This window comes from Theobroma cacao, chromosome 3 (assembly GCF_000208745.1).
Source record: "Theobroma cacao cultivar B97-61/B2 chromosome 3, Criollo_cocoa_genome_V2, whole genome shotgun sequence".
In the NCBI taxonomy this organism is placed as follows: domain Eukaryota; kingdom Viridiplantae; phylum Streptophyta; class Magnoliopsida; order Malvales; family Malvaceae; genus Theobroma; species Theobroma cacao.
The window spans coordinates 32,522,421-32,547,833 of NC_030852.1; the positions used below are offsets into that span (position 1 = coordinate 32,522,421).

The 25,413-nt window shown below is 36.0% G+C and overlaps 6 protein-coding genes and 1 non-coding gene across 17 annotated transcripts; 3 read left to right on the forward strand and 4 right to left on the reverse strand.

The window, feature by feature from the left end:
• On the forward strand, window positions 937-1,949 carry LOC18606233. Its single transcript, XM_018117944.1, has 2 exons — window positions 937-1,100; window positions 1,286-1,949. The coding sequence occupies exons 1-2, from the start codon at window positions 1,001-1,003 to the stop codon at window positions 1,702-1,704; spliced, it is 519 nt and encodes a 172-aa protein (XP_017973433.1). The 5' UTR covers window positions 937-1,000; the 3' UTR covers window positions 1,705-1,949.
• LOC18606235 (DNA mismatch repair protein MSH4) lies at window positions 2,099-14,865 on the reverse strand. 8 transcript variants are annotated; one of them, XM_018117940.1, is made up of 25 exons: window positions 14,720-14,862; window positions 13,920-14,123; window positions 13,787-13,822; window positions 13,578-13,690; window positions 12,723-12,768; window positions 12,454-12,500; window positions 12,195-12,320; window positions 11,880-11,955; window positions 11,082-11,154; window positions 10,811-10,956; window positions 10,639-10,724; window positions 10,060-10,199; window positions 9,812-9,951; window positions 9,659-9,709; window positions 8,819-8,882; window positions 8,003-8,146; window positions 7,850-7,917; window positions 7,624-7,682; window positions 7,008-7,164; window positions 6,342-6,394; window positions 6,167-6,265; window positions 5,918-6,032; window positions 5,719-5,841; window positions 5,204-5,357; window positions 2,099-2,231 (listed from the first exon to the last, which is right to left on the reverse strand). In XM_018117940.1, the coding sequence occupies exons 1-25, from the start codon at window positions 14,783-14,785 to the stop codon at window positions 2,182-2,184; spliced, it is 2,436 nt and encodes an 811-aa protein (XP_017973429.1). In that variant the 5' UTR covers window positions 14,786-14,862; the 3' UTR covers window positions 2,099-2,181. The 8 variants fall into 8 exon arrangements, with proteins under 8 accessions (XP_017973429.1, XP_017973427.1, XP_017973428.1 ...); XM_018117938.1 differs by lacking the exon at window positions 2,099-2,231 and adding an exon at window positions 2,240-2,509 and having other exon boundaries at window positions 5,719-5,829; window positions 14,720-14,865; XM_018117939.1 differs by lacking the exon at window positions 2,099-2,231 and adding an exon at window positions 2,240-2,509 and having other exon boundaries at window positions 12,195-12,302.
• Window positions 2,318-2,389, reverse strand: TRNAP-AGG. The gene has a single exon. It is a non-coding gene; the product is annotated as a tRNA-Pro (tRNA).
• On the forward strand, window positions 2,966-4,831 carry LOC18606234 (60S ribosomal protein L15-1). Of its 2 annotated transcripts, none has more exons than XM_007039731.2 (4): window positions 2,966-3,067; window positions 3,534-3,700; window positions 4,097-4,294; window positions 4,400-4,831. In XM_007039731.2, the coding sequence occupies exons 1-4, from the start codon at window positions 3,064-3,066 to the stop codon at window positions 4,643-4,645; spliced, it is 615 nt and encodes a 204-aa protein (XP_007039793.1). In that variant the 5' UTR covers window positions 2,966-3,063; the 3' UTR covers window positions 4,646-4,831. The 2 variants fall into 2 exon arrangements, with proteins under 2 accessions (XP_007039793.1, XP_007039792.1); XM_007039730.2 differs by having other exon boundaries at window positions 3,000-3,067; window positions 3,438-3,700.
• On the reverse strand, window positions 15,050-17,714 carry LOC18606236 (inositol 2-dehydrogenase). Of its 2 annotated transcripts, XM_007039733.2 has the most exons (7): window positions 17,436-17,714; window positions 17,151-17,321; window positions 16,314-16,478; window positions 16,076-16,240; window positions 15,853-15,987; window positions 15,556-15,653; window positions 15,050-15,411 (listed from the first exon to the last, which is right to left on the reverse strand). In XM_007039733.2, the coding sequence occupies exons 1-7, from the start codon at window positions 17,616-17,618 to the stop codon at window positions 15,198-15,200; spliced, it is 1,131 nt and encodes a 376-aa protein (XP_007039795.2). In that variant the 5' UTR covers window positions 17,619-17,714; the 3' UTR covers window positions 15,050-15,197. The 2 variants fall into 2 exon arrangements, with proteins under 2 accessions (XP_007039795.2, XP_017972305.1); XM_018116816.1 differs by lacking the exon at window positions 15,050-15,411 and having other exon boundaries at window positions 15,559-15,653; window positions 15,750-15,987.
• LOC18606237 (phosphatidylserine decarboxylase proenzyme 1, mitochondrial) lies at window positions 19,234-23,714 on the forward strand. The gene is made up of 12 exons (XM_018118282.1): window positions 19,234-19,553; window positions 19,812-19,900; window positions 20,276-20,329; window positions 20,462-20,527; window positions 20,621-20,681; window positions 20,850-20,959; window positions 21,046-21,305; window positions 21,637-21,743; window positions 21,835-21,902; window positions 22,688-22,765; window positions 22,913-23,035; window positions 23,251-23,714. The coding sequence occupies exons 1-12, from the start codon at window positions 19,394-19,396 to the stop codon at window positions 23,407-23,409; spliced, it is 1,335 nt and encodes a 444-aa protein (XP_017973771.1). The 5' UTR covers window positions 19,234-19,393; the 3' UTR covers window positions 23,410-23,714.
• LOC18606238 lies at window positions 24,165-25,246 on the reverse strand. Of its 2 annotated transcripts, none has more exons than XM_018118283.1 (3): window positions 25,029-25,246; window positions 24,756-24,908; window positions 24,165-24,481 (listed from the first exon to the last, which is right to left on the reverse strand). In XM_018118283.1, the coding sequence occupies exons 1-2, from the start codon at window positions 25,032-25,034 to the stop codon at window positions 24,756-24,758; spliced, it is 159 nt and encodes a 52-aa protein (XP_017973772.1). In that variant the 5' UTR covers window positions 25,035-25,246; the 3' UTR covers window positions 24,165-24,481. The 2 variants fall into 2 exon arrangements, with proteins under 2 accessions (XP_017973772.1, XP_007039797.1); XM_007039735.2 differs by having other exon boundaries at window positions 24,760-24,908; window positions 25,029-25,245.

Here is a 25,413-nt window from a genome sequence, read left to right on the forward strand (position 1 = left end):
TTCTCACAAGTCAAGTATATAAATATCCCGCAGTGCTTTATGATTACACAATTGCTTCTCATAATACGGCATTACTTATTATTCCTGAATCAAGTGTTAAGAAATCCAGGTTTTATGCAACGAATTTAGATCTTTCTAGTTATCTGCCCGAGCTTTGCTTGGTATCTTTATTTCAAAGGAAACTAGCTGCGCAATATTCTAAAAGATTAAGGACCCAAATCACACCGGTTGGTCGCACAAGATGATAAGGGTCCGCTGTCTGAATAGGTGCACTGCCTGCCCATCTTTCTCTTTAATTTGTTACCTAATTGATTACTTAATGACTTTTCAATTTCCAAAAGAAGAATGGCGAAATCTAATTGTCTGTGTACGTTTTGTTAAGCCAAGGATATGGTTTTATTAATTACTACTAATCATTTACATCAGCGAGAAAAGGAAGATTATCCTGGTTGAAGCTTCAGCGCATCTTGCATCATTAACTGTCCAAAAACAAATTAGGAAAATCTTTATTTGACCATTAGATTCATGGAATAAGAGATAAATTTGGATAAATCCTGTCCTATGTTAGAATTATATATGGATTCAATATTAATTAACTCACCTTATATATGAATGAATTTTACCTAATTAAACCTTAGCAGGAGATTAAAATGAAAATATACATGAATTAAAAAGATTAGTCGGTAATGAAGTTCAATTTTTTTTTTAAATAAATTATATTCTTTTATAATTTAAAATGAAATGAAAAATTAAAACGAACACTGTAACGAAAATACCGAACTAAATAAATTAATATTAATATGATTAATTTTCCTATTTTGACATTGAAATCACAAACTCACAAGCAGGCAATCCTTGTCAAACATTGAGTCGGTGAAGTTACACTTTATAAACTAAGCCGTGGCTCTCAAACCTTGTTCACAAGATCACCTCATATACATATCATAAACCGTCTCCTTTCTCCTCCTCGGTTCCTTGGTGGCTTTTCTCTCGAGAAAACATGTCATATTATCAGCGAAGATATCGTCGAGAAAGTTATGGACATGGAGGTCCAAGGATGAGTCGTCCAAACTTTCCCCAAAGGGTAGTCGATGATACTGGTACCTTTTCCTCTCTCTCCTTTCTTAATTTTTTATGTTAATGAAAACAAATTAAAGGAACAATATATATGGTTATATATTTGAGTGTTGCCTTTGATTATACGTTGATTTAAAACTAGCATGGACGTCTGGAACTTTTGATTTGCGTAGTATTAATTCGATTTGTTCTCATGTTTATTTTCCAGGTTCGTCATGGCAACCCTTGCCTGCATGGGAGCGAAGATTCTGCGTAGTAGTGGGTGCAATGCCCTGGAAAAGATTTGTGCAAGCAAAGAACAATCTATATCGGACTGACAAGGTTTATGAATGGAATGATTCGGCTGGGAAAAAGGCTTTCGACGAAGCCAAACAACGATTCTGGGCAGAATTCCATGGTTTTCCTTGCAAGAAACACTTGCCAAGTGCAGACCTGTACATCGATGCCAACATTGATTGGAATCCGGAAATTGATCCAGAACTTGTCTCCGGAATCCGGTCATCATCCGATAATGAAGGAAAAGAGGTTACTTTTAACAAAAGAAGGGCAGCAAACGAGGTTGTTAAAGAAATCGACTACTTTTCAATTCCATTGGATCAGATTAAGGCAACTGGGTGGGACGAGTGATGCTGCCCGACCGCAACACAGTTTGCCTGGATAGCAAACAGCAGAGGGCCAACATGAACAGCACTAGCCTTAATTTGAATTTGAATTTACTATTTATTCTTTGTAATAAATATTGCTCTTTCAGTCTATCCATTAACAACCAAAACTCAAGCATATATATTAATCTTAACCATTTCAACACTAATCCTCCACTTAATTTTCTATTCCCCCTGTCAAACAATGTCTTCGGATAGAAAATATATTTTTCTCAATATATCTATACGTATATCTTTACAATTCCTACTCGTTACACATATAAAAAGGATTCCTTCCTCTATTTCTTTCTGGATTTGGTTCAAGGCTGCATGTTTGTTCTCTCTTCTTGCTGAACAGACAAAAAAGGAACAACTCCCATGCTTGGCAAGTGGTAATCCTTTACGTTGTGCCCATTAAGAGTTAAAGCTGTTTCGACTTGATATTTACATTCCAAATATTTGGCTATACTTGCTTATGCTTTTCCACGGTCATCACAACATAGAGATGAGATTCTAGAGTAATAAAAGCAAAAAAGCAGTGAGTTGATGGAACACCAATTCTGTTGAGATTAAAAGAAAACAAACGTCACATTTTGAGAGGGGCATTCCGAGAATTGAACTCGGGACCTCTCGCACCCTAAGCGAGAATCATACCACTAGACCCAATGCCCTCACTTGGTAGTCAAGTTATGTATGACACTTGGCAATTTTTCATTCGATAATTCTTTGGGCCGAAGTTTTACCGCATCCCTCTGATGACTGATCAAGTTTGATTCCAAAATTCCCCCACACTGTAAAATGAACCACCATATTTTATAACCACATCTTTTTTTGGACCATAAGTCTTACATTACTAGAGACGTCAAACTCAGTAGGGATTAATGTAGTCTGACCTAAAATAATGATTTAATTTGAATTTAAAGACAAAAAAAAATACGAAATGATTACGAATCACCCCTGATTTCATAGTTATCTAGTTAATGACCATTCAAATCCATCATTTGAATAAATTTCAAAAAAAAAATTGTCCTGATTGATTAGAGGAAACTTTGTGATAGAAACAAAAAGAATTACTTTACAACATATGCACTCACTCGGCCCAAAAAATGACAAAGCGCTCTCTTGGGCCCAATTGGAGGTTCTAAACCAGCCCGATATCTACTTATTGGGCTAACTAATGATGTAGTCTCTCGGACTCTTAGGCATAGCAAAGAAAATGGACGGCCCAATTTGGAGTGTCCAATCAGGGTCGCCCACTATAAAAGGTTATTTTACCAGCAAACCCTAGCCTCAGGTCCCTCGTTCTGTAAACGAAAACCCTAGCCACTCTCGGCGCAGCTCGCTAATGGGTACTTTCTCTTCAAACTCACTTTCTGCGTCTTTACTGATTTCAGCTACAGATCGTTTCTTTCTTTCTCTCTGCTAGTATTTTTCTTCTGGGTTTCAGTTAAGTCTTGCAACATTTCTACTTAGGGGTCGATCCTAAATCTTATTTGCGTATGGTTCTGAAATAAGTAGAATCATTTGAGATTTTCTTTTCTTTCATTTTCTTGTCATGGTAATTATCTCTTGTTTATGCTGTGGAACAAAGTAGTCAGCTTTCTGTTTTGAAAGTGGCTGAAATGTTTTTTTTTCTCTGGTGAGGTGAATTTAATCTTTTTTCCTTGTCAATTAGAAAATGGATTGGTTTTTATGGCTTAAAAATTGGGACCATTGCAGTGGAAAGCGATTTGCTCATGTAAAAAAGTCTTTGTCTTGCTGAACCGTTGCTTTGAATTATACCGGGGTTTTATTTACGGGGATGAATGAATGTAGGGGCTTACAAGTACGTTTCGGAGCTATGGAGAAAGAAGCAGTCCGATGTAATGAGGTTTTTGCAGAGGGTGAGGTGCTGGGAATACCGCCAGCATCCATCAATCGTTAGGGTCAACCACCCTACTCGTCCTGACAAAGCACGCCGCCTGGGTTACAAGGCCAAGCAGGTAATGTCCCATTCAACAGTTTGTGAAAGCTTGTGTTAGTTAATATTCATTTTCCTTTTCATTCCAAAAAAACACAGCAAGAACGTTAGCTTTAACACTTGATTTGCTTAGGTCTAGCAGTGTCCAGAATTTAATAAAGGGATGCTTCTTGAGACCATTTTGATTAATGAAGCAGTTAATTATTTGCAAGTGGCTTTTATGTGTCTATATGCATGTGTTTTGTGGCTTAGGTGTTTTTTATTCTAAATTAAAAGGGTATATAATGTGGGATTTATAGACCGCATAATTTTATCAATCCATAATTTGCTCATTCGTTTTCCAAATTAAATCTTGTATATATGCATGTACTTTGTTTTCAAATATTTCCATCTGACAAACTGGGCACTCCTTATCCAGGGTTATGTGGTTTATCGTGTCCGTGTTAGGAGGGGTGGTCGAAAGAGGCCAGTTCCCAAGGGTATTGTCTATGGTAAGCCCACAAACCAGGGTGTTACCCAATTGAAGTTCCAGCGCAGCAAGCGATCTGTTGCAGAGGAGCGTGCTGGTCGAAAATTGGGAGGTCTCAGGGTTGTGAATTCATACTGGATCAATGAGGTTTGTACGACCTGCAAAAAGTTCTGGTTTGCTACCTTAGTATGTATTTGGTTGTCCCGATTCCTTAATTAACACTCATTTATGTTGTTGCATTTCGTTCTGTAGGATTCTACTTACAAGTACTTTGAGGTTATCCTGGTTGATGTTGCACACAATGCTATCCGCAATGATCCAAGGATTAACTGGATCTGCAATCCTGTCCACAAGCACAGGGAGCTTCGAGGGCTCACATCTGCTGGTAAGAAAAACAGGGGTCTGCACGGAAAGGGTCACTTGTACCACAAGAATCGGCCTTCTCGCAGGGCAACCTGGAAGAGGAACAACACTCTCTCCCTTCGTCGCTACCGTTGAGTTTAGTGGTTTGCATAGGCTTGTTATTGCCTCCCTTGTTGATTTTATAAGTCATCATTTTCTGTTTGAAATTTTGGAGATTCGAAATTTTTGGAAGTTTGTTTTATTTAAGTTTCAAAAATTAAGTTCTAAGTTTACATGGAATTTATTTTTGCTTGAGATGTGAATTTCCAAATTTATATGTTATGGGATTATCATGATAACCCTGTCAATTTCCCCAGTTTGATTTCAGATATGGTTGCATGGTCGGTAATTTGGTCTGATTTTCCATCAAAACCCCACTTTTCAATCGTTGTGTTTTAACGTCTATACTGTGTGTATTTCTTTCAACAAAACTGATTTGTCTTAATGGCGCATCAATAGGATTTATTCCAAGTGCACAAAATGATTTTTCCAACTCTAGACCGTCGATTCATTAAACTATTACGAAGCTTTACCGTGATAGGCCATGAAAAGTTAACACTTTTTGGGTTGTGACTTTGGAGCTCACATTAAAGGGCATGCTATGGATTACAATTTTACGAGTAATCTATAGAACAAGAGAAGTTTAGAGCCTACCATCAATGTAGCTCTCTTTGAGACTTTGCAATGCCTGCCGGATGGAGTCCTCGTCATGGTTGGAGTACTTCAAGCATATCAGTCGTTGAGAAACATGATATGCCAACTGTATTTGATTATAGTGCAGGCAGTTTACATCCATTCGCTTCACTTCCTGGGCAGTAAACATTAGGAGAATGCTCAATCAGAATTGTTCAAGAAAGAGGGCATTCTTTACACGCCATAGAGATAAGATTTAAAAAAAAACATAGCAATCAAGAATTTACGTAATAGCTGTATGGTATAAATTTCACATATATAACTGCAATGAACTGTGGAATTGATGTGGTGATATTGTTCTTGAAGTAGCAGTGTTTCACTCATGCAGCTGGTGATGGAACCAAACCGAGTATTTGTAAAACAAATATGACAGTAAGGACCATGTCATCATTTAAGTGTGATGGAGCAGAAATAAAAGTGAACTCAAAATCTGCATAAATTTCAAACCATCTTTCTATCTACTTGACCGAAATCACCTTGTCTGTAATCCTTGATGTTATGCTTCTGGCTGTTTCAATCACCGAACTCGGTAATCCTGCCACTTCTGCTAGTAGAAGGCCATAGTGTGCTACATGCCTTGGTCCATCCTTGAGTTGAAACTGGGTAGACTCAGAATTTCAGTCAGAAAAGGCAGCAAACTTTCTACCAGAGCAGAAGAGATATGGAAATAATCACCTTAAAATCTAGGCGGCTGTTTCTAATATCAACATCGAAGCGAAGAATTTTCACATTTGGATAGATGGTAGCTAATTCTGACAAGTTCTCCATATGAGTAGCAAATATGGTATACCTAAAGAAGATAATGCAAGAAAAGATGTTAGTTTGTGCAAGTTTGCTCATGTGTGTTTAACACCCTTCTTTTCTTTTTTTGAATCCTTTGCTATGGTTACTGGAAGAATGGAAATAGGTTAGGATAGCAGTTACGCAGTGAGTGATAGCAGATGTTCACAGCAGCTCCATGCTATTGCCAATCCATCAGAGGACGAAGTAGCCCTCCCAAGTTCATCCATAACAATCAGACTCCTATATCAAATGAGTCAATTAATATTCATTACCGTTGCATATCCCAAGATGTCAAGTACTTCAAACAGTTTCTTACCTTTGGGAGACATTCTGCATGACAAAAGCAGTCTCTTTCATCTCTGTCATAAACTGCAATATCCAAACAACCAGATGAGATGGTGCTTTGCTCCATGCGATCCATTTATAGGAAGATCTAAATTAGACCATATGTGACTCCATCTTATAGCATCATGGGGCAAATGTCTAAACTTATTGCATTTTAAACCATTTTCATTTGCCTCCACTCTTCACAGGATGTTTCCAGCCTCTGCATGGAAACTCTCTAATTTTTTTGAGCCTGAATGATAGTTTGCATACTCCAGCCAATTCATAAAAGTATTATTAGGAGTCAGAAACACTTTAATTTCTTGGAAAATCTCACTCCTGGCAGTTATCTATATACCAGAAAGTTCAAGAAAGCAATTTGTTGAATTATGATAATAAGTATAGCGTACATACTTACAAGAAGGATGAAAACCATTCTCTGCATGTTTAGATACTAAAAATAAATATAGTTCAAATTTAGCAATATGTTGAGTAACTTTTAAAGTGAAAACTGATGTCCAGCTTCTATTTGATAGTTAAAGCTGAGAGCGTAAACATACATTGAAAGAATCACTGCATCGAGCAGACAATCTTTTTCTCTTTTCTTTTCATCAGGAGTAGTGACAAGGGGGTGAAATGAAAATATCAGAAATTTTACCGTACTAGAGTTTGATTCAAGATTATCCATTGTGCCCATCCTTGTAAATATACGATCAACTACTCTAATTGTTGCAAAGCGGGCAGGAACATAGCAACCAATCTGAGCAAGAATAACTATGAGACACACTTGTTGAAGATAAGTGCTCTTCCCGCTCCTGGTTGGAAAAATAGATAGTTTAGACTAGGGCAGGATATCATCTAAATTGCTATGGTTTTTACATATAATAATCAGAAGTTGGTATTGATCATATCCATGTAAAGGCACTCTGTCAAGGAGAAAAAATAATGTCATGATGGTCAACGGCCCGAGGCAGCCCCTCCAACCCACAACTAAAGAGAAGTGAAATTAAGACTTACCCTCGACCAGAATCATGAGGCTTGGTCTAAACTTGATGATTAGGGCTAATAAAACAAGTCTAAGGCAACGCAAAAAATTCTGGTCTCCAAGGCGTCACTTGAAGTTAAAAAGACAACTAACTTGTTATGTAGTACAGGTTTTATCAGATTACATTTTCTATGTTGCAGATAGTAAGGCTATAATCGAAACGGAAAACCGTACATTCAATGACTTACAAGTCCTAGCAAGGAGCAGTTTCCATGAAAGAGTTACTTACATGTTTGGCCCCATTGCAATAACCATGTTTGATGCTTCTGAAATAAAGATGTTGTTGGGCTGCCACCAAAACAACATTTTAAAATCTTAGGGGCACCTAAGAACTTTAAGAAGAATCCATGACTGTCATTTATCTATGATAGCAGTGTAATTATCCGAATTTCTCCAAGAAAGAATCTGAGATAAGCAGCAAAAGTACTGCTTAATTACTAAATAAAGTAATATACCACAAAATCACAGTGTATGCTTTCTAGGATGGGGTGTCTACCAGCATCAATTGCCAGAGGGCCATCATCTGTGAGAATTAGTCACCATTAATAATTCCTGATCAAACCTGGAAGATGATAAGAATACATTCTAAAAGTTGGGAAATAAATTACCAGTAAATTCTGGCCTAATATATCGGTCAACAGGCTTGGTTGATATTGTATGAGAAAATGAATTAACAATCATATCTAACAGGCACAGGACTTCAGCAAGCAGTGTGAGCACAGAGATATCCTCCCTTATGGTATCAACTAGGGCTACAAATCACATAACGTTAACATAAGTCATGAATGATACCATTGCAACATCTGAAAACATAGGGGAAAGGTACCATATGTGAAGCAAGCTTCAAAAAGATATTTTACATATATATATATATATATATTCAGATATTTTGTCAAAAGCAATATCAATAATACAATAATGGCTACAGGTTAAATGAAATCTATAGAATTCATATAATTAATTGCAATGGCACTTATTTCTGACAAGATTTGCAGTGTCATATCAATTGGCAGAAATGATACTGAAATGTCCACATTTGTGAAGAAGTTATGTGAGCAGCTTAAGCTTTGTAGCATAGTCTTGGATAGCCCAAGAAATAAGAAGAAAAACTCTATCCTGGCAAAATTGACAATGCTTTTCGAAGATTTGACTGCATGCTCAATCCGCACTGTGATCCCTCGGTAACCATTAGAATAGTAAAGCACCTTTTTCTGCAACTCAATACTGATAGTTTTAATTCACTTAAGGTAAAATCTATTGAGTAAGAGATTCAAGAAATTTTAAAATATTTTTACTTAACATCAAGAAAACCAAGCTTCATGAGATCAATAGTGTTCTGTGAATTTACATGAAAACTCCTTTCAGAGACAAATAGACAAGTAAAACTTGTCAGAGTTCTTGAAACTAAGCAGTCAATCACAAACCTTCCAAGCAAACTTCTGTTCGTATATAACACTCTCCAGCCGCAGATTTATTTCTGACATTCAGCTGCAAATTATGCAATTTAGATAGATAGCTCGAAGCATTTTAAAGACTAGACAGACTCATGAATGTACAACTATTACAAACATAGTAGCATGCTGCTATTCACAAACAAAAATATATATGGCTGCATAGCATACAAAATCAAACAGTACCCTGGTTTTATTAATAGACTAATCAATCAACCCATAAAATAATGTTTGAATGAATTTATGCATACTAAACACCATATACCACATCAACCATCATATTGGATAGTTATACTACCACAAAAAATAACTTTTACAACATGCAGCGCTGCACTGTACTGCAGGTAAATACGTGACAACATCACTTGATTTTGGACTTATCATATTAACTAATTGTTTTAATTGTCTAATATATCTCGCACCTGCCTTATCATGCATAACAATGTGATTGCTTTACTCACTATCCTAGGGAAAAGATAGGAAGTCTATAATATGATACATGCCAAATTCAAGTATATTTACAGCACCCCCACATACCTCCTCTCTAGCACCATAGTAGTTGTGCAACACTCAAACTACCCTAGGTCAGAAAAAAATGATTTAACCTGACTCACTGGTCATTCAGCCAATCAAATGGCAGATATAGATCTGAGTTTACTCCAGAAACAATAGGAAGAGAACTCTCGCTTAAATTTATTTGCATATAAAAAATCTTTTAAAGCATTACCTCCTCTAATGATAAATGAGCAAGTTCAATATCATACCATGAACCAATATCAAACCACAACTACAGCATCATTGAACAGTACTTACAGAAGCAAGTTCCAAAGTTGAACAATGTACATTATTCCCATGTTTCACAACCTGATTTTCCCATCACAAGCATACTGGAGTCAGAGATGATCCAAGGAAATTTTCATATACAGAGCAATACATGAAGTACCAGAGAAAAGTTCTTATGCCAACCTGAATGAACTTGCTGGGAAGCTGTCCCTGAATGTCTTTCTGTGGAATGCTAAAGTAAAAACCTTGTCTACTGTTAAATGGGAGTTTCAGATTCGGCATCTTGAATTCTTCCCGGTACTTGTTTGCAAGGTTATGTATAGCTGTCAATTCATTATTAAATAGTTTTTAGGTAGACAAACAACCCATTTTAAAATGACGAAAATAAAGGAGAGCCACGACAATAGATTTGGAGAAGAGGAGGGGGGAACCTTCGCTGGTATCACAAAAAGATCTCCGAGCTATATCCAATAGCCCATCAATGCCAGCCTTGACAGCAAAACACTGCTGTGTGCGGGCAACAAAAGGAACCCGTGCGTGAAGCACATCTTCATCAATCACCACTCCAATTCTAACAGAAGAAAGTTTATTCCAGAAATGAGTTGTTTTACTGTATGCTTATATAGTTATTTTAACCTTTGAAGATGATCTTTACCCAATATCAATGACAAACATGCTCAGCAAAACACTATTCAATAAACTAAAACATGTATACCATATGACAAGAAACTACCAAACATTCTCAAGAAGGAAAAACTGCAATTTGTGAATAGAATGTCATCAAAATGTTAAGTTCTTAAGTTTTTGGCCATCCACGACCAATATGTTGCCACTTGACACCAATCCCACATTGCCTTTTCATTAAATGTGAATATTCTTGCCATTCTTCTTTTGGCTAATTAGCATCTTGAGAACACAGAGGAAAACAGATGCATGATGAACACTATCAAGGAGAGCCATGGAAAGAGAAAGATTTGTAAGTTGTTAGTTTAGGGAAAAGTGTCTCATACCTCTTTCTAATGTCAGCATATTTCTCGTTTTCACATATAGACTTGTAAACATTTGCAAGAAGAAAACTTTTTGCATCCTTAAGCACCTAAAAATAAAAAATAAAAAAACCACCGGTATATCAAAATAAGTTCCAGTAGGAGTCCAACAATGAAAGGAGGAAAAGAACTTTACCTTTGATAGTAACGGCAAGGCATCTAATGCAGTTTTGAGAAGAATGATGCTTGATATCAGCATTTGGCTCTTTCTAGTGTTTTCCACAACCAAGACTTCATTTGTTACTTTCTTTGGCTTGAAGCAGAAATGACAAAGTACCCTATCTGCATGAAGTGAATGAAAAGGTCAGGTTTAGATAGTAGTCATAAATCTACAACTTTCCACAAGGCTGTCTAATCTATTTTCTTCTTGTTGTGTAATTGCTCCTTTTCATCAGAAATTAGCTTACCAGTCTCCTTTGGGAACTTTCGCAAGACCTGAGACAGTCCAAAGAATAGCTGTTCATTGCTCATCAACTCATCCTGAAATCAAGTGCAGAAGAGATCATCTTTTGCTCCAAAAGAGTTGTTCCTTAATGAATTTAACTATTAGGGTAAGACTAAATCTTAAGAAGTGATTGAGAATGAGTCTCTCATCTACAAAATTGAAATGAAAAAATGATCTAGATTTGGAAATTTACTCAATTAAGCAGAGAGACAACCTGTCAGACAAGGCCCTAGGCATTACAATGTGTATATTTTTGAGCATCAGAACGAGTGTCACACTAAAACAATAGGGGTAGTAAACATGAACAATAGTATACAGCACTTTGTTTAAGTTAGTTGGTTCACTTGCGATATCCCTGAAACATAATGGCACCTGATTGGTTTAAAAAGGATTTTTTCACCACCACCAAGTGGTTGATGTGTAAGGTTGTGGTGACTTAACTTTCTTTACCGAAAACACAATTTATAATATCTACATTTATCTCAGCACTCAAATGTACATGTTTATGCGTGCAGAACAAAAATAACCAACCCAAACAACAGAAGTATTTTTGGCATCGCCTGGTAATTACTACTACTTCAGTTGAAGCCACAATGCTGCAAAAAGAATGCCAGGCTACATGGGATACTCATATTAAGATCCATAAGGTCTCTCGGGGAAGTTGGAGAAGTCTATGGAAGTTAGAAGCATCTTCTAGAGTGGATCAAAATTTAACATAGCTCCACAGGAGAAATCTGTGGAAAGCAAAAGCAAGACTAACCAGGCAATCCAGACGCGTATTGATAGTTTCGATATCTTTTAAAGGCTGCAAAAGATTGGCACGAAGAAGTCTAGTCCTGGAGAAGAAGTTCCACATTTTTGGCATGTAAAAGTAAAAAGATTAGGTACTACTCAAAATGGTTTTCTGTGCTCAATTAAATGTCTTACATACTCCAAAAGGGAACTTTTGAAGTGGTGAACCAATGGATTGACAGCTTAAAAATAAATGGAAGAAGTGATGACTCGGGAGAGAAGTTAGGAAGCAGTTCAAAAGATGACATGTCACATAAGCCAACTTATCTGATTCTCAACATACCCTCCAACAGTTTTTGTTGTCTTAAGCATGTGGAATAGACTTCTTTTCTTGTTGTTTGTGCCCCAAAGTGCAGAATGAAAAGGTTCAATAATTTCTAAGTTTTGGACACTGCCATCCACAATCAAACTTATTGCATTTTAACAAAGAAAAACCAGTAAATATCAAGATTTGTAAAGCTCTAGAATATGCTGTAGTAGTAAATATGTTACCAGAAACTGGTCCAATTTATAGGTGAAACTGAAGCAGAAAGTAACATTACCTAGTAGCATCAATGTTCATGTGGTCAAATGATCCATTAAAAGTAACCTGGGGTAGAGAAAGTTCCAAGAAAGAAAAAGGGCAAAGATTGTAATTCTTCCCAAAGAAAAAGGAGGATGAACTGATCATAACAACTCCTACTTTGCCTCAAGATGTCACACATATATTTTTAGAGATTGAATTAACTTCAGTGGTACAATAAACTTCAAACAGAACAACCACTTAGTTTTGTCCCAATCATTCCAATGGGATTAGCTATGAAGCACATACCGATAAGGAATGATTTGTGACAATAACACCTTTCTCTGCTTCTATCCTGAGGAATGGCACAAATTGAACTTGCGCTTCAGAAGTATAAATCAACCAACAAAAGTAAATCAAAAATAATGACAAGCACCTTGAAATCAGAAACTTGAAGCAAACCTCAGATCACTAAAATTGATCAAATTAAAAGGAGACTTCAAAGATGAAAACAGATTATATAGTTCCATGAAGAATGGAACACATAATGTAGTTACAAGAACTATTAAATAACTGAACAATATTTTAAGAGAAAGTACATAGAGATTCAAACATGAAATTATATTCGGTTTACAGCTTTCAATCAAAGTTTTCCCTTTTAACACAGTTTTATGCAACCCTTGACTCCAAAGAATTATACCATTTTCAAGTAAATCTAAAACTCGGTCTGACTTGAACTTTTCCGTGTGGAAGAGCTGCCTTAAACAATTCACAACAGATAATGAGCTGGAGAAAAGGGCAATTACATGCAAAAATAGCTCCAATTTGTTCTGGATCCTGGAAATAATAGGATCTCCATCTCATTTATTTTCAGCATGCAATGAACATAATGACCTTAAAGCACCTTAAGATACAGTCTAATTAATGCTAACCTTCAGTTGTTGGGCCAAGATGAAGATGTTGTACTATAATGACTAATGCTGGTAGTTGCTTTTGTCTTGGGGAAATTACCCAATCAGGGATGACCTCTAATCTCAGCTTTTTTTTTTGTGTTCCTCACTTAGATGTTTTGCAATGAACTAGACATCATCCATGAACAACAAATGAAACACTCTTAAACCTGCTACCATACCAACATAAAATAGCTTAAGTTTCCGAAAGTACCATTTGATTGTAGCAGAAGCAGAAGCCAAGCAAAGATAATACTGTTTGTAGTAACTATCCAAACCAAGGGCTGAAGGCTCTCTGACAGCTAAATTTTTAATCAGCATTGCACCCTGAATTTTTAACCACAGTGACATTCCGACAAAAGATACACAATGTCAGACCCATAATGTAACATGCAAATGAAGAGTGAGATGTATCTATGTGACCTTGGTGTCATCAAAGCAACCACGAGCCATGACAATCTGCAGAAAACAACACATGGAATTAGATCATCGAACAGGCGAATTTTCTACTTTGCACAACCACACCAGGACATTTCTAATTGTCCAGTCACATCACCTTCTTGACTGAAGCATAAAACCGATCTACTAGTTCTGATACTCCCACCATACCTTCAGGAGCCAGTTTGTTTGGAGGAACAATGATCATCATGGGATCATAGAAATGAAGCAAAGTTTTTGTATTCTGATATGAGCTGCTGGTTTCAATGTATTGAGAAAGATGCAAAGAAGCTGATCTTAAGTCAAAGGCAGCCACTCCAACCTGTACGGTACAGTGATTGCAGTTAGTAAGGCATTGTGAATTTCACTGCTATATTATCATCTTACTTTGCAGAGTTCATTATTAAATCAAATTCTTGTATTGTATTCAATGTCACGTTCTGTCGTAAAATTTCTTACACATTGTGCTAATTATTCTCTTTTTCGTTCCGATTAAGGGTGCCATTATCTATAGGAAAAACTTTATCTTCAACAAATCAATCTCTAATTAAGTAGCTCTATCTTATTGTAGTTTTATAAAACCTAGTCGTCCATTCTTACGTGAAATTTTAAATCAGGCACGAAAATTTAAAAGAATAAAAAAATATTAAGATGAAGCTTGAGAGTCGAGACAACTGTTTTCTGGATTAGAAAACTAAAGGAAAACAGAATAAAGAGAATTCTCAAGTTGATTTTATTTTTCATTTTCCAATTCCAAGTGGAAACTCGAATTCGCCAAGCTACGACAGTGAAATCAGCTTACTTCAATGAAAAAAATTTGAGAGCTCTCGGTGCGAGTAATGGAAAAGAAAACATAACAGTAAAAGCTCAAACATTCTTCAGTTTTCGTGCATTTTCTGAGAAACCAAACAGAGGTACCTCTTTAGCTCTGTTCTCGATGAGACCGATCACGAAGCTTGACCTCTCTCCTCCGTCGTCTTCCATTTCAATTAAGCAACAAAAAGTAGACACACAAAAAATGAAAATGGGCCCTGAAATCGTGTCGTATTTATACAAGGTCCGGCCCTCAGTACGTTGAGCATGGTGCGTACTCTTGTTAACATACGCACCGGAAATCTGATTTAAATACGATTAAGGTGGCTTATAACTGAAGGAAGCCGATCACCTCGTGGCTTACTACTCGTATTTTCTCGAAATCAAAATTAAAAAAATTGTTTAATTATCTGAACAAAAAATAAAAAAGATAAATTCACACATTCATGTGGAACTTAACCAATTAAACCAGAAAACATTTATTGTTTGTAAATGTAATATTACAGAGACCAAAGTTGAAAGTAAATAACAAGAATGGTGATTTTGGCTTCTGAACAGTGACTTCCGGACCTAAATGAAAGATTTATGTAGAAGGTTCACAGTTACGTTCACCCAAGACTTCCTCAATGGTAACAAACCGACCCTTCTCGATGGAAACTTGTGCTGCAACTCCCATAGCAACTGAAATTAACCCATCTTGCAAATCCACAGCTGGAGTCTTCGCACCTTTTTCCCTAATTGCAGACAAAAAGTTAAGGTGTTCCAAATAGCTAGAACCGTGATGCAGTCCTTCATACCTGGAAAACAAGGCAGTTTTTGACCAATTTGAGACTCTGGCAATAAACAAGAAGCTTTTTTTTTATCTCTAACTACGATCATACTGGAGAATCAGAAATAGCATTTTAATGAGATTAAAGAAGGAAGAAGAGAGAGCGACCAACTTTATTCGTTCATCCTCAGCTTTCAGAGTCTGGACCCCGTCTCTACCACCCACTCTAGAGCCATAAAGCACAATATTTTCAGGAACAAAGGCTTCACCCTGTTGCAGTATCATAGTTTGAATCAGAATTAGAGAGAAAACACAAATCAAGATGCATGCAAGGTAACATCAACATGTTGCAAATAATGGATGTACGAGAATCTCTTTTGCGATCGTCGATCCGAATGCATTTAAAAGTTAACACTGTTACAAAGGAATGAAACACACGCACACACACACACGTGTGACAGAGAGAGACCTTTCCAGAGTGACCAACAACAGATATCTCTTGCTCATTTTTACTCCCTTCAGCAAACATGCAGAGGTCGAGCATCCCTCGAGCACCATTGTCAAATTCAACAATAACATATGCATTGTCAATAATGTCAGGTACCTGGACAACAAAAAAGAAAATGAAATTAAGGAAAGGTGATCAGAATGATATCAAGTCTATATCATGCAAAAATTTCTCCTACTATGACCTTTCCATCATATATTTCATCTTTGTGATTAACATCCACGGCACCAGAAGCCATCACACGAACAGGGTTTGCACCTGCAAACAACCTCATCAAATCAAAGAAGTGGCAGCACTTCTCCACCAGTGTCCCCCCCGTGTTAGCATTGAACCGGTTCCAATTGTTAACCTATTACAAGCACAAAGTCAATGACCTATATGGCGATAAGGAGAGCAAGGGGAAGTTGAGTAGCTAACTTTACCTTAACCAGAAAAGGGAACCGATGTTCCCGAATTGCCACCATCTTGACCTGTCCAAGAGTTCCACCCTTGACTATCTCAATCAACTTAGCAACTGGGGGCATATATCTGTACTCCAATCCAACTTGTACCAGCACATCCGGCCTCTTTCTAGCAGCATTTACAACCTAATTTCAAGATAAACTACATTTACCAGATCAGTTAATTAACTGAGGAAGAAGATAGCAATGAATCAACATGTGTAAAAACTGCTACACACAATCAGATTCAGAAGAAATATAATTAAGATACCAGGATAGTACCAGCGGTTATTGAGACAATAACAATAGACACTTCTACAACCAATTACATAATGCTCACAATAGTGCAAAAGCTTACTCCAGGAAACAAATAAACTTTTGTACAGATTCAAACAGGACTGCCTTTTCTTTCCGTCCTTTCCAACACTCAGTATATTTCCTTGATGTTTATCTTCTATAGAAGGACGAATTCAAACAAACTTTACCATTCAAATTGCTACCTAACCAGACATTCGGTCTTTACAATTATGAAAGTGTTTCCTACTTTACTTGCTCAATGCCATGTTTAATATTTTAGAAACTAAAGCTGGGTGTTGCGTAATCATTCAAATTACTCTTCAAATAGGTAGCAGTTGTCTAATGGCAAGGCTGGTGGGGCTTGTACAAAAATCCGATGAATGCAGCATCAACCAACAACATGCAAGCATTTCTTTTGATTTTGTTGTTTATAGAAACAAATCCATATCAATTTGGAAAATCTTCACCTCTCACATACAAATACAAGCTGTATATAAAACTTAATAAAACAAAATGACTGACCTTTCTGCAGTCAGCAACTGTAGTACACAATGGCTTCTCCACTAACACATGATGGGCTTTAGGATGGTTCAAAATATCCATCAGGATCTGGTAATGAGTCATATTGGGGCTTGACACAACCACCACGTCACATAGCCCACTGTCCAGTAGCTCCTGGTGCCCTGAGAAAACCTTTGTAGGATAAAGTATAAACATCCCAAGTCACAACCCTTTCGTATCAAAGTCTTACTAATTCCTTTCAGCTAATTGGAAATTCAATAATTATCACTTGGACGAAATCCATACCTTAAGTGGCCAATCAAAGGATTGAGCCAGTTCCAGGGCAAGTTGTTGAGAGAGGACGTGAGGATCAGCTATGCAAACAACGGCCACACCTTGGATTCTAAGATGGTGGAGATTAATCAGATGTTCTCTTCCCATCATTCCTACTCCTATGATTCCATACTTCACTGTTTCAGTAATTGCCATGCCTGGGAGAGTTGAACTCAACTTTGGGGACCTTTACTTTCAAGACTTCAGTTTAGAAATATGATGATTTTTTTAATTTTTGTTTGTGGTGAAATTGCGACTCTTTGTTGCCTGGCAGTTAAGAGTTCATTGAGTTCGACTGTCGTAGCAAATGAAACGACGACGTTGCTTTGATGCACGTGACAGCACGAGGTTTTCTGCTATTTTCTGGGCCGGACTGAATCGTATAGAGTATAGACCAGCCGGACCTGCATGAGGAGGAGTTTAGCCTCCGAACAAAAAGATAAATCATATTTTAAAATAATTTTTTTTCCATGACAAAAAGTTAAAAGGAAAAGATGGAGAAACATGTAAAATAAGTTTAATTAGCCTATTCTCATTTTTCTTTCTGTTAGTAAACTTATATGAAAATTCAGTAACTAGGTGTTACCAAAATACTAATCTTTTTTAATAACTTTAATTAATAAAATTAATAATTTCAAAATACATAATTAGTTTTTATAATCTTCAATATATTATTAAGAAACTTTATCTGTACTTGTTAATAATCTTTTAGTGGTTAAGATTATAGAAATATTATATAGTTTATAACTTTTTCAATGATCTCCACTTACAAAATTGGTAACTTATACATGACTGTCTGTAATTTCATCTATTTTTAGTAACACCAAATGTAATTTGTCTGTAATTTATGTGGATATTCAATAATATAGAGTTATTAAAATATCATATAATTTTATAATTTTTCAGTACTTAATCTTCCAAATTAGTAACCGCAATCTCCATCTATTACTTAATAACATCAAATGAACTTTGTCAAAAACTTCCATAAGTATTTAATAACTTAGAATTATCAAAATAGTAGATATGCGATTATTAAAATATCATATTATATAATTTTTAGTGTTTTTCCAAATAACCTTTATTCATAAAATGGTAAAATGTTTTTTTCTAACCTTTATCTATTATTTAATACCCTTAAACGTACTTCGTTAAAATACTTCATAAATATTTGTTAAGTTAGGATTATTAAAATATTAAAAATATAAGTACTGAATATCGAATAGTGTTATAATTTTTTTTGTAATTTTAATTTGTAAAATCAATACCTTCAAAATACATGATTATTTTTGATAACTTTCATTTATTTTTTAGTAATCATGGACATACTCTTTTAATAAATTTTATTAAAAAAATAAGTAAATAAGATTATTTTCTTATTAAAACATCATATACTTATATAACTTTGTTAATAACTTTTACAAATTCAGTAATTAAAAAATGAGAACGATAAATTAATTCTTTAACTTTAGCCAACGAATAAAAAGAATTTGGTACATAGGCCTATAGTTATTCATCGGTGGCTTGACTACGCTTGTAGCGCGAGTTTGGATGAAAGCTTGTTTAATTTGACAAACAATGATCTTTTTCTTTTATGTCTAATGCATTTATTTAAATATTATTTAAAATTTAATATTTTATAAAAATATATTTATATTTTATTACAAAAAATTCGATTTCGAAATTTCAAGATGCAAAATTGCATCTAACAAAAAAAAGTATACACGAAACTACTAGTATATGAAATTCGATAGAATTGAGCGATCACCCAAAAACGTTAATATATGAAAAGAGGGCGCAAAACTTCCCGCTTTAAGGAGGAGAAACGGCACCGTTTTGGGGCTCTTCAGAGGTCATAATGTTCACTGAAACTCCCAGGAAACCCTAACGGGTGACGAGACAAAGCATCTCTGTTACTCGAACTTGAGGCAACGATGAAATTTCGGTTGTCCCAACATGTTCCAATGTTCCCTCCCTATTCACACGCCGGCCATGTTCACATCCACCGCCGGTTCTTCTCTTGGTACGCCAAGCAGTTTCCAACAACGTCGCAAGCTCGCGCTTCTGTCAGCGGCGGCAATAGCGATTCTCAAGGTTAAACCATTCACTTGTTTTTGAAATTTGGAAGGGTATTTTTTTTTTGGCTGCTGAGAAAATCCGCGAGAAAATAAAGAGGGAAAACTTGCTATTATATTATCTCTAACCAAAGAGAAACACAACAAAATAATGTTTTTTGATTTATTCAGAAAATAATTTGAGTGGAGAATTCGTTATAAATTAGACTATGTTAGTTTGCAGTGTTTTGTTTACCATCTTGGGAGGCATGTGAAGCTCATTGCTCTGTGTCTATAGGTAACGCTTTTCTGTTGCCCGGTGCAACAGTGGCTACTCTACTCATGCTTGGGGCTCTTCATGCTCGACGGCTCTACGATGACAAGAAGGTATAAATTGGCTTAATAACATTCCCTTCATTTCTGACTCTTACCTTGTAGATTGTTTGACTCATGAGTTATGATTGATAAGTTCTGTGTTGATATAATTCGAAATTTTTTTTAAAAGACCTTTTTGTTCTGAACCTATTTGGATTTCATTGGATTCGTTTCCATGTGAGTTTAACACAAATAGAACTCCGTCCTGCCCTCCACATGGCTATATGTCCTGGTTTAAATTTTTCCATAATCCATGTAGTTTGTCAAACTGAAACTCATGGTTTGTTTGTGTATTGCTTGCTCTTAAACCCTATATGTCAGCGTTAGTATGATGCTTAGTTGGAGTTTTTTGTTCTTATTTATTGATATATGTTTTCTTGGTAGTAGGTTGAAGATGCACGGGAGAAAGGGGTTGAATTTGAGTTCCAACCAGATGTAAAAGTAGTATATCTATGCTAATTTCTCCAATGATTTTGTTTTCAAGGTTTCATTTTTTTCATTGCTAAGATATCTGTATGGTGATTTTCATGCCTAATATTTGACATATTTCTCTTCAAACCTTTCCAACTTTAGGCTGCATTTCTGAGAATGCTACCTTTGCGATCTATTTCTAGAGTGTGGGGCTTCTTGACAAATGTGGTGAGTAATTTTCTTTTTTTAGAAGATAATATCTTTGACCCTTTGTTGTGTTGTTTTGATATGCCTTTACCTGCTTAAAGAACATTTTTTTAGGAAATTCCAGTTTGGCTGCGTCCACATGTTTATAGAGCATGGGCTCGTGCGTTCCGCTCAAGTATGTTTACCTCATATAGTTTTTTTTTTTTTTTTGTTTTTGCCCTCATTTTCTGTTCGTTATCTAGTTGCTGCAGTCAGTCATTTTTATTATTTTTATTGGATTGACAAAATACATGCACATTTAGCTAAATATGAAGTATAAATTATAACTTGGATTGCATTTCAGACCTAGAAGAAGCAGCTCTGCCCCTCGACGAATATGCTTCTTTAAGGGATTTCTTTGTTCGCACCTTGAGAGAAGGTTGCAGGCCTATTGACCCTGATCCTTATAGCCTGGTAACTGGTAACGGGCATCTTGGACATGTTAATCTTTTCTGTTTCACTCTGCAGTATGTCTAATAGTGAGTTATGTTATATAATAGGTTAGTCCTGTGGATGGTACTATTCTTAGATTTGGGGAGTTGAAGGGTGCAGGGGCTATGATTGAGCAAGTCAAAGGATTTTCCTACTCTGTTTCATCTCTTCTTGGTGCTAGTTCTTTGCTTCCAATTATAGCTGAGGGCCATACCCAAGATGATAGCAGTACAATTGAGCAGGAAAGCAGTCAGAGAGAAAAGAGTAAGAAGTCATGGTGGCGAATTTCATTGGCTTCTCCTAAAGTCCGGGAAACTGTTTCTGCATGGTAATCTTGTATACATATTTGGTTGTGCAATATTTGCCTTGTTGTTTCTTTACACAAGTGATTTAGTTTTATTTAGATGTATTTCTCCATACCTTTATTTGATTGATTGAGCATAAATTGTTAACAGAATCGGTATGGTAAGCTTTATCTTTCATTATTTTTCTGTAATTGTGCTTTCTAATTTTTATGCAGTTGTGTTTATTCTTCAAACTCCCTAGATTGTTGGACCATCCAAGATATTTTATTGTACTTCTATGAGAGTCTTTTACATGATTTAACTGCTCTAAAAAGTTTGAGCTTAGGTAGTTTATACACAAAACTTTAATTGCAGTCCAATGAAAGGCCTCTATTACTGTGTAATATACTTGAAGCCAGGAGACTATCATCGCATACACTCACCAGTTGATTGGAATGTTCTTGTTCGACGGCATTTTGCAGGTAACTTGATGGTATAGTTGCATAACAACTAAAAAATTCTTCTTACAGTGATAACATGATTATATGATTTCATTTGCTGCTTATCTGGCAGGTCACCTTTTTCCTTTGAATGAACGTGCTACAAGAACAATTAGGAATCTTTATGTCGAGAATGAAAGGGTAAATCTGATCTCCCTTGACTTATCTGTTGAATTTGCAAATTTTCTTGTCCAATTTTCATTCTTGATGTATTGCAAATGGTTGAATTAAAAGATTTGATGTAACTTGGAAAAGGATAAAATAATCTAAGGATAGGTTATCTGAAAGATGAAGATAGAGTGGTCCATTCAGAACATTATTGCAACTTGCAAGTAGTGTTAATGTTACAAGGTCAGGTATATCATACCATAGAAACCTAAGATGTTAGGAGTTCTATAGGCTCTGTTTTTAATGCATAGAAATAAAAGGTAATTCTTGGTGAATTTGAGCCTCAGGAAAAGGCTTCACTGTCTGATCAACTCAAAGTATTTGAAAAACATTTTGTTTCGAATCCCAGATCTCCTCCCTTTTCCACAGGGTTCTTCCTAGTATTTAACCATCACTAGGTAGGTAGAGGTAACAGCTCAACATACTTGCTGCAACCTAACCAGTTTCGAACTAAGAAAAGTAATTTTGGATTTAAAATGCCAAGAGAATCATGTTATTTGCACACTTTGGGGCTTAGCTTAACTTTCTCTCATGTTGTTTTAACCTTGTAGGATTAATTATAGCCATTTAGCCTTGCATATGGGAGTGTTCTAAAACTATGATCTAAAACCTTCAAGGTGTTGGCTAAAGAAGTTAGCCAAAAGCTTCTGAGTTTCATTTCAGTTGAGTCCTAAATACTTTTTGTTAAATATATGTATCTTATAGATTCATTTTGAGTGGAATTCACTAAATTGTGGTTGCAACACTCATGTCATCAGGTTGTCCTTGAAGGTCTATGGCAACAAGGATATATGGCAGTTGCAGCAATTGGTGCAACAAATATTGGATCAATTGAGGTTAAGTGCCAATGCCCCTTTCACCCATGAACCTTAAGAAAAGTCAGATAAAAAATCTTATTTAGACAGGGACATGTCCATGCACTGGCATGTAAATCTTCTTCAATAAAATTCTGTGCTTTAACTCCATAAATTTGTGCTTGACAGCTTTTCATAGAACCAGAACTTCGGACAAACAGGCCAAGAAAAAAGTTATTACACTCAGGGCCTCCAGAAGAATGTGTGTATAAACCTGAAGGGGTTGGTGTAATGCTAAAAAAGGGAGAAGAGGTTAGAGACACAAAAATTTCCTTTTAAAACCTGATGCCTGTCATACTGTGGGAATTGTTTGTTGATCTTCTGATGCTTATTACCTAAAATGAGTTTCATTTTGAGAAGTAGTTTGAATCTTAATTAGATAATTTGAACACTCGGTTTTGTGCTTACTTTGACTTACCTTTAATTAGATTGTGATTGCATTTTCCAATGCACTTTGATCCTTCCAGGTGGCTGCTTTCAACATGGGATCAACAGTTGTGCTTGTTTTCCAAGCCCCCACATTGAAATCACCCAAGAACAGTAATGCTTCAGAGTTCAGGTTTTCTATTAGACGTGGGGACAGAATTCGTGTAGGAGAAGCAATGGGAAGATGGCATGATTCATGAGGGGTGTCAGAAATGCATCAGTTTCATGAACTAGGAGATGGAATACCATTGTTGTCATCGGAGCAGCACTGGTAGTGTGATTGGTTCGAAGCATGTAACATACCAACATTGGTGGTGCTTTATTATTTGTTATACTATCAAGGAGAAATCATGGCGCTGAACTCACAAATAGAAACCGTTAGCAAAGTTCAGCTTCAGATGAAAAATATTCTTGGAATCAACAGTGTAAGGGTCCTATGATTGTAAATGGTGATACATGCCTTTCTAATTTCAATGCTATAATCTATCATTCCATTCTTCAGACATGTCAATCTACAAAATTCAGTTTGGATGAAGCAAGCATTCCTTCCTACCAAATAAGGGCCAATTTTCATTCTTTACAAGAACACATCCTCCCAAATAAGGGCCACTTAAATCATTCAAACAATCTCTTGTAAAATGCATCCTATCATAAACTAAGTTTAACATCAAGAAAATGAATTGGAAAGAAGCATCAAGAAAATAAATGCACTACCATAAAATATACTCTTGTTTGAATAACCAAGCAGACAAATCAAACCATGCTGCTAGTTTATACAAGTAGCCTAGGTATATCCAACACTTAAACAAATGCTCAAAAACAATAAAAGCCATTTCACATTCCCCCATGAAACAGACAGCAAAGACTCGATCAGAATGCCATTTTCATCACACACCATATGTAAGAAAGGATGAAACCATGGGGAGAAAATGAGCAATGTTCCGGCAACGAAAGGTCAAAAAAACATGAAAGAACATACTTTCATAAACTCAAATTACTATTGGAACAACCAGTATTATAGAATTGATAGTTATGATGCTAACTTGGTAACCGTATGAAAACCCATAAATTGAGCAAAACAACACACCTCATCTTCAATAAACTTGAATTAATATCCAAACAGCTACTAACATGAACTGAGGGGTTTATAATTCATTTACATTTTTGTATCTGCAGGTCATTCAAAGCATTCTTCCTTCATATAGAACTCCATAAGTTTCGCGTAAAAAAATTTCTCTCTTCCACCAAAATCTCTATATCAAAACTTTGTTCCTGAATGCCAACACCAAACACTAATATTAGTTTGTCAAATCAAGGAAACATTTTTCAATCCAAACAAAGTAATAAGATAACGAATATTTGTAGAAATAAATGATAAATTTCCCTCCGATTCCAATTTCCGTTGAATCTCTAAAATTAACTGAAAGATTAAGAACCGAAATAAAAATCAACTCCAGATCTGATTTTGCATATGCCATTGATTAAGGGGGAAAAAGCTAATTTTATTTGAAGGGAATGTAAATTGAGCATTTAAGTAAAGGCACACCTACGTCTGTTTGGAGTAAGAGGAAGAGGAAGGGACGCGTTTGTTACGGAACATCATGTATCCGACGGGCAATACGACTCCGAGCATCATGATTGCAGCTCCGATGATATATCTGAGCGGGCTCGGTGGTTCCACCTCTATCATTCTCCTGAACTGCACCGCACACAATCATAATCAAACATCAGGCAATCAACTTTGATACTCACAATTCACAAACAAAAATCTTATCATTACAATCGTGAGATCTCAATCGAGTTGGAGAAGGATACTTACTGGCATTTCTTTTTCTTTTCTGAGAGGGCTTTCGCTTTTGAGTGTAACCGTAGTTCGAGAAACCGAGATTTCGGCCTCTGGACGAAGAAAGGAACTTTACAAACAGAGACGACGAGACGTCGGGCTTAGTCTGGAAAACCTGGATCTCTGGGGTTCCCGATTCTCTACTGTGAGATTGGTCCGGTTAGTTATGGATTATGCTCCTGTTTTGCCACTTGTTAGATGACAAAAACTGGGGGACCCACATAAGTTAGGGTTTAGGTCATATGCGGTCAAAAGTACAACAACCATTTGTGCTATGTTTTTTTTGTTTTGATGCAAAATTTGGGTTTATGCTTTTTTTTTTTTGCAAAATTTTGAATAGAAGTGAAGTAAATATTTAATT

Bases quoted from the DNA above. Each gene is read 5' to 3' on its own strand.
- LOC18606233 (XM_018117944.1), top strand. From the start codon at position 1,001: ATGTCATATTATCAGCGAAGATATCGTCGAGAAAGTTATGGACATGGA. The intron at 1,101-1,285 runs GTACCTTTTCCT...TTTATTTTCCAG, and splicing joins AAGGGTAGTCGATGATACTG to GTTCGTCATGGCAACCCTTG.
- LOC18606234 (XM_007039730.2), top strand. From the start codon at position 3,524: ATGAATGTAGGGGCTTACAAGTACGTTTCGGAGCTATGGAGAAAGAAG. The intron at 3,701-4,096 runs GTAATGTCCCAT...CTCCTTATCCAG, and splicing joins TGGGTTACAAGGCCAAGCAG to GGTTATGTGGTTTATCGTGT. The intron at 4,295-4,399 runs GTTTGTACGACC...TTCGTTCTGTAG, and splicing joins ATTCATACTGGATCAATGAG to GATTCTACTTACAAGTACTT.
- LOC18606235 (XM_018117937.1), bottom strand. From the start codon at position 14,785: ATGGAAGACGACGGAGGAGAGAGGTCAAGCTTCGTGATCGGTCTCATC. The intron at 12,321-12,453 runs GTAATGTTACTT...AAATGCAATAAG, and splicing joins ATGAACATTGATGCTACTAG to TTTGATTGTGGATGGCAGTG. The intron at 8,883-9,658 runs GTAAGTACTGTT...CATAATTTGCAG, and splicing joins CAACTTTGGAACTTGCTTCT to CTGAATGTCAGAAATAAATC.
- LOC18606236 (XM_007039733.2), bottom strand. From the start codon at position 17,618: ATGGCAATTACTGAAACAGTGAAGTATGGAATCATAGGAGTAGGAATG. The intron at 17,322-17,435 runs GTATGGATTTCG...TATCCTACAAAG, and splicing joins CCTTTGATTGGCCACTTAAG to GTTTTCTCAGGGCACCAGGA. The intron at 16,479-17,150 runs GTCAGTCATTTT...TCTTGAAATTAG, and splicing joins CAGTTGCTGACTGCAGAAAG to GTTGTAAATGCTGCTAGAAA.
- LOC18606237 (XM_018118282.1), top strand. From the start codon at position 19,394: ATGAAATTTCGGTTGTCCCAACATGTTCCAATGTTCCCTCCCTATTCA. The intron at 19,901-20,275 runs GTATAAATTGGC...TCTTGGTAGTAG, and splicing joins GGCTCTACGATGACAAGAAG to GTTGAAGATGCACGGGAGAA. The intron at 21,903-22,687 runs GTAAATCTGATC...TCATGTCATCAG, and splicing joins TTTATGTCGAGAATGAAAGG to GTTGTCCTTGAAGGTCTATG.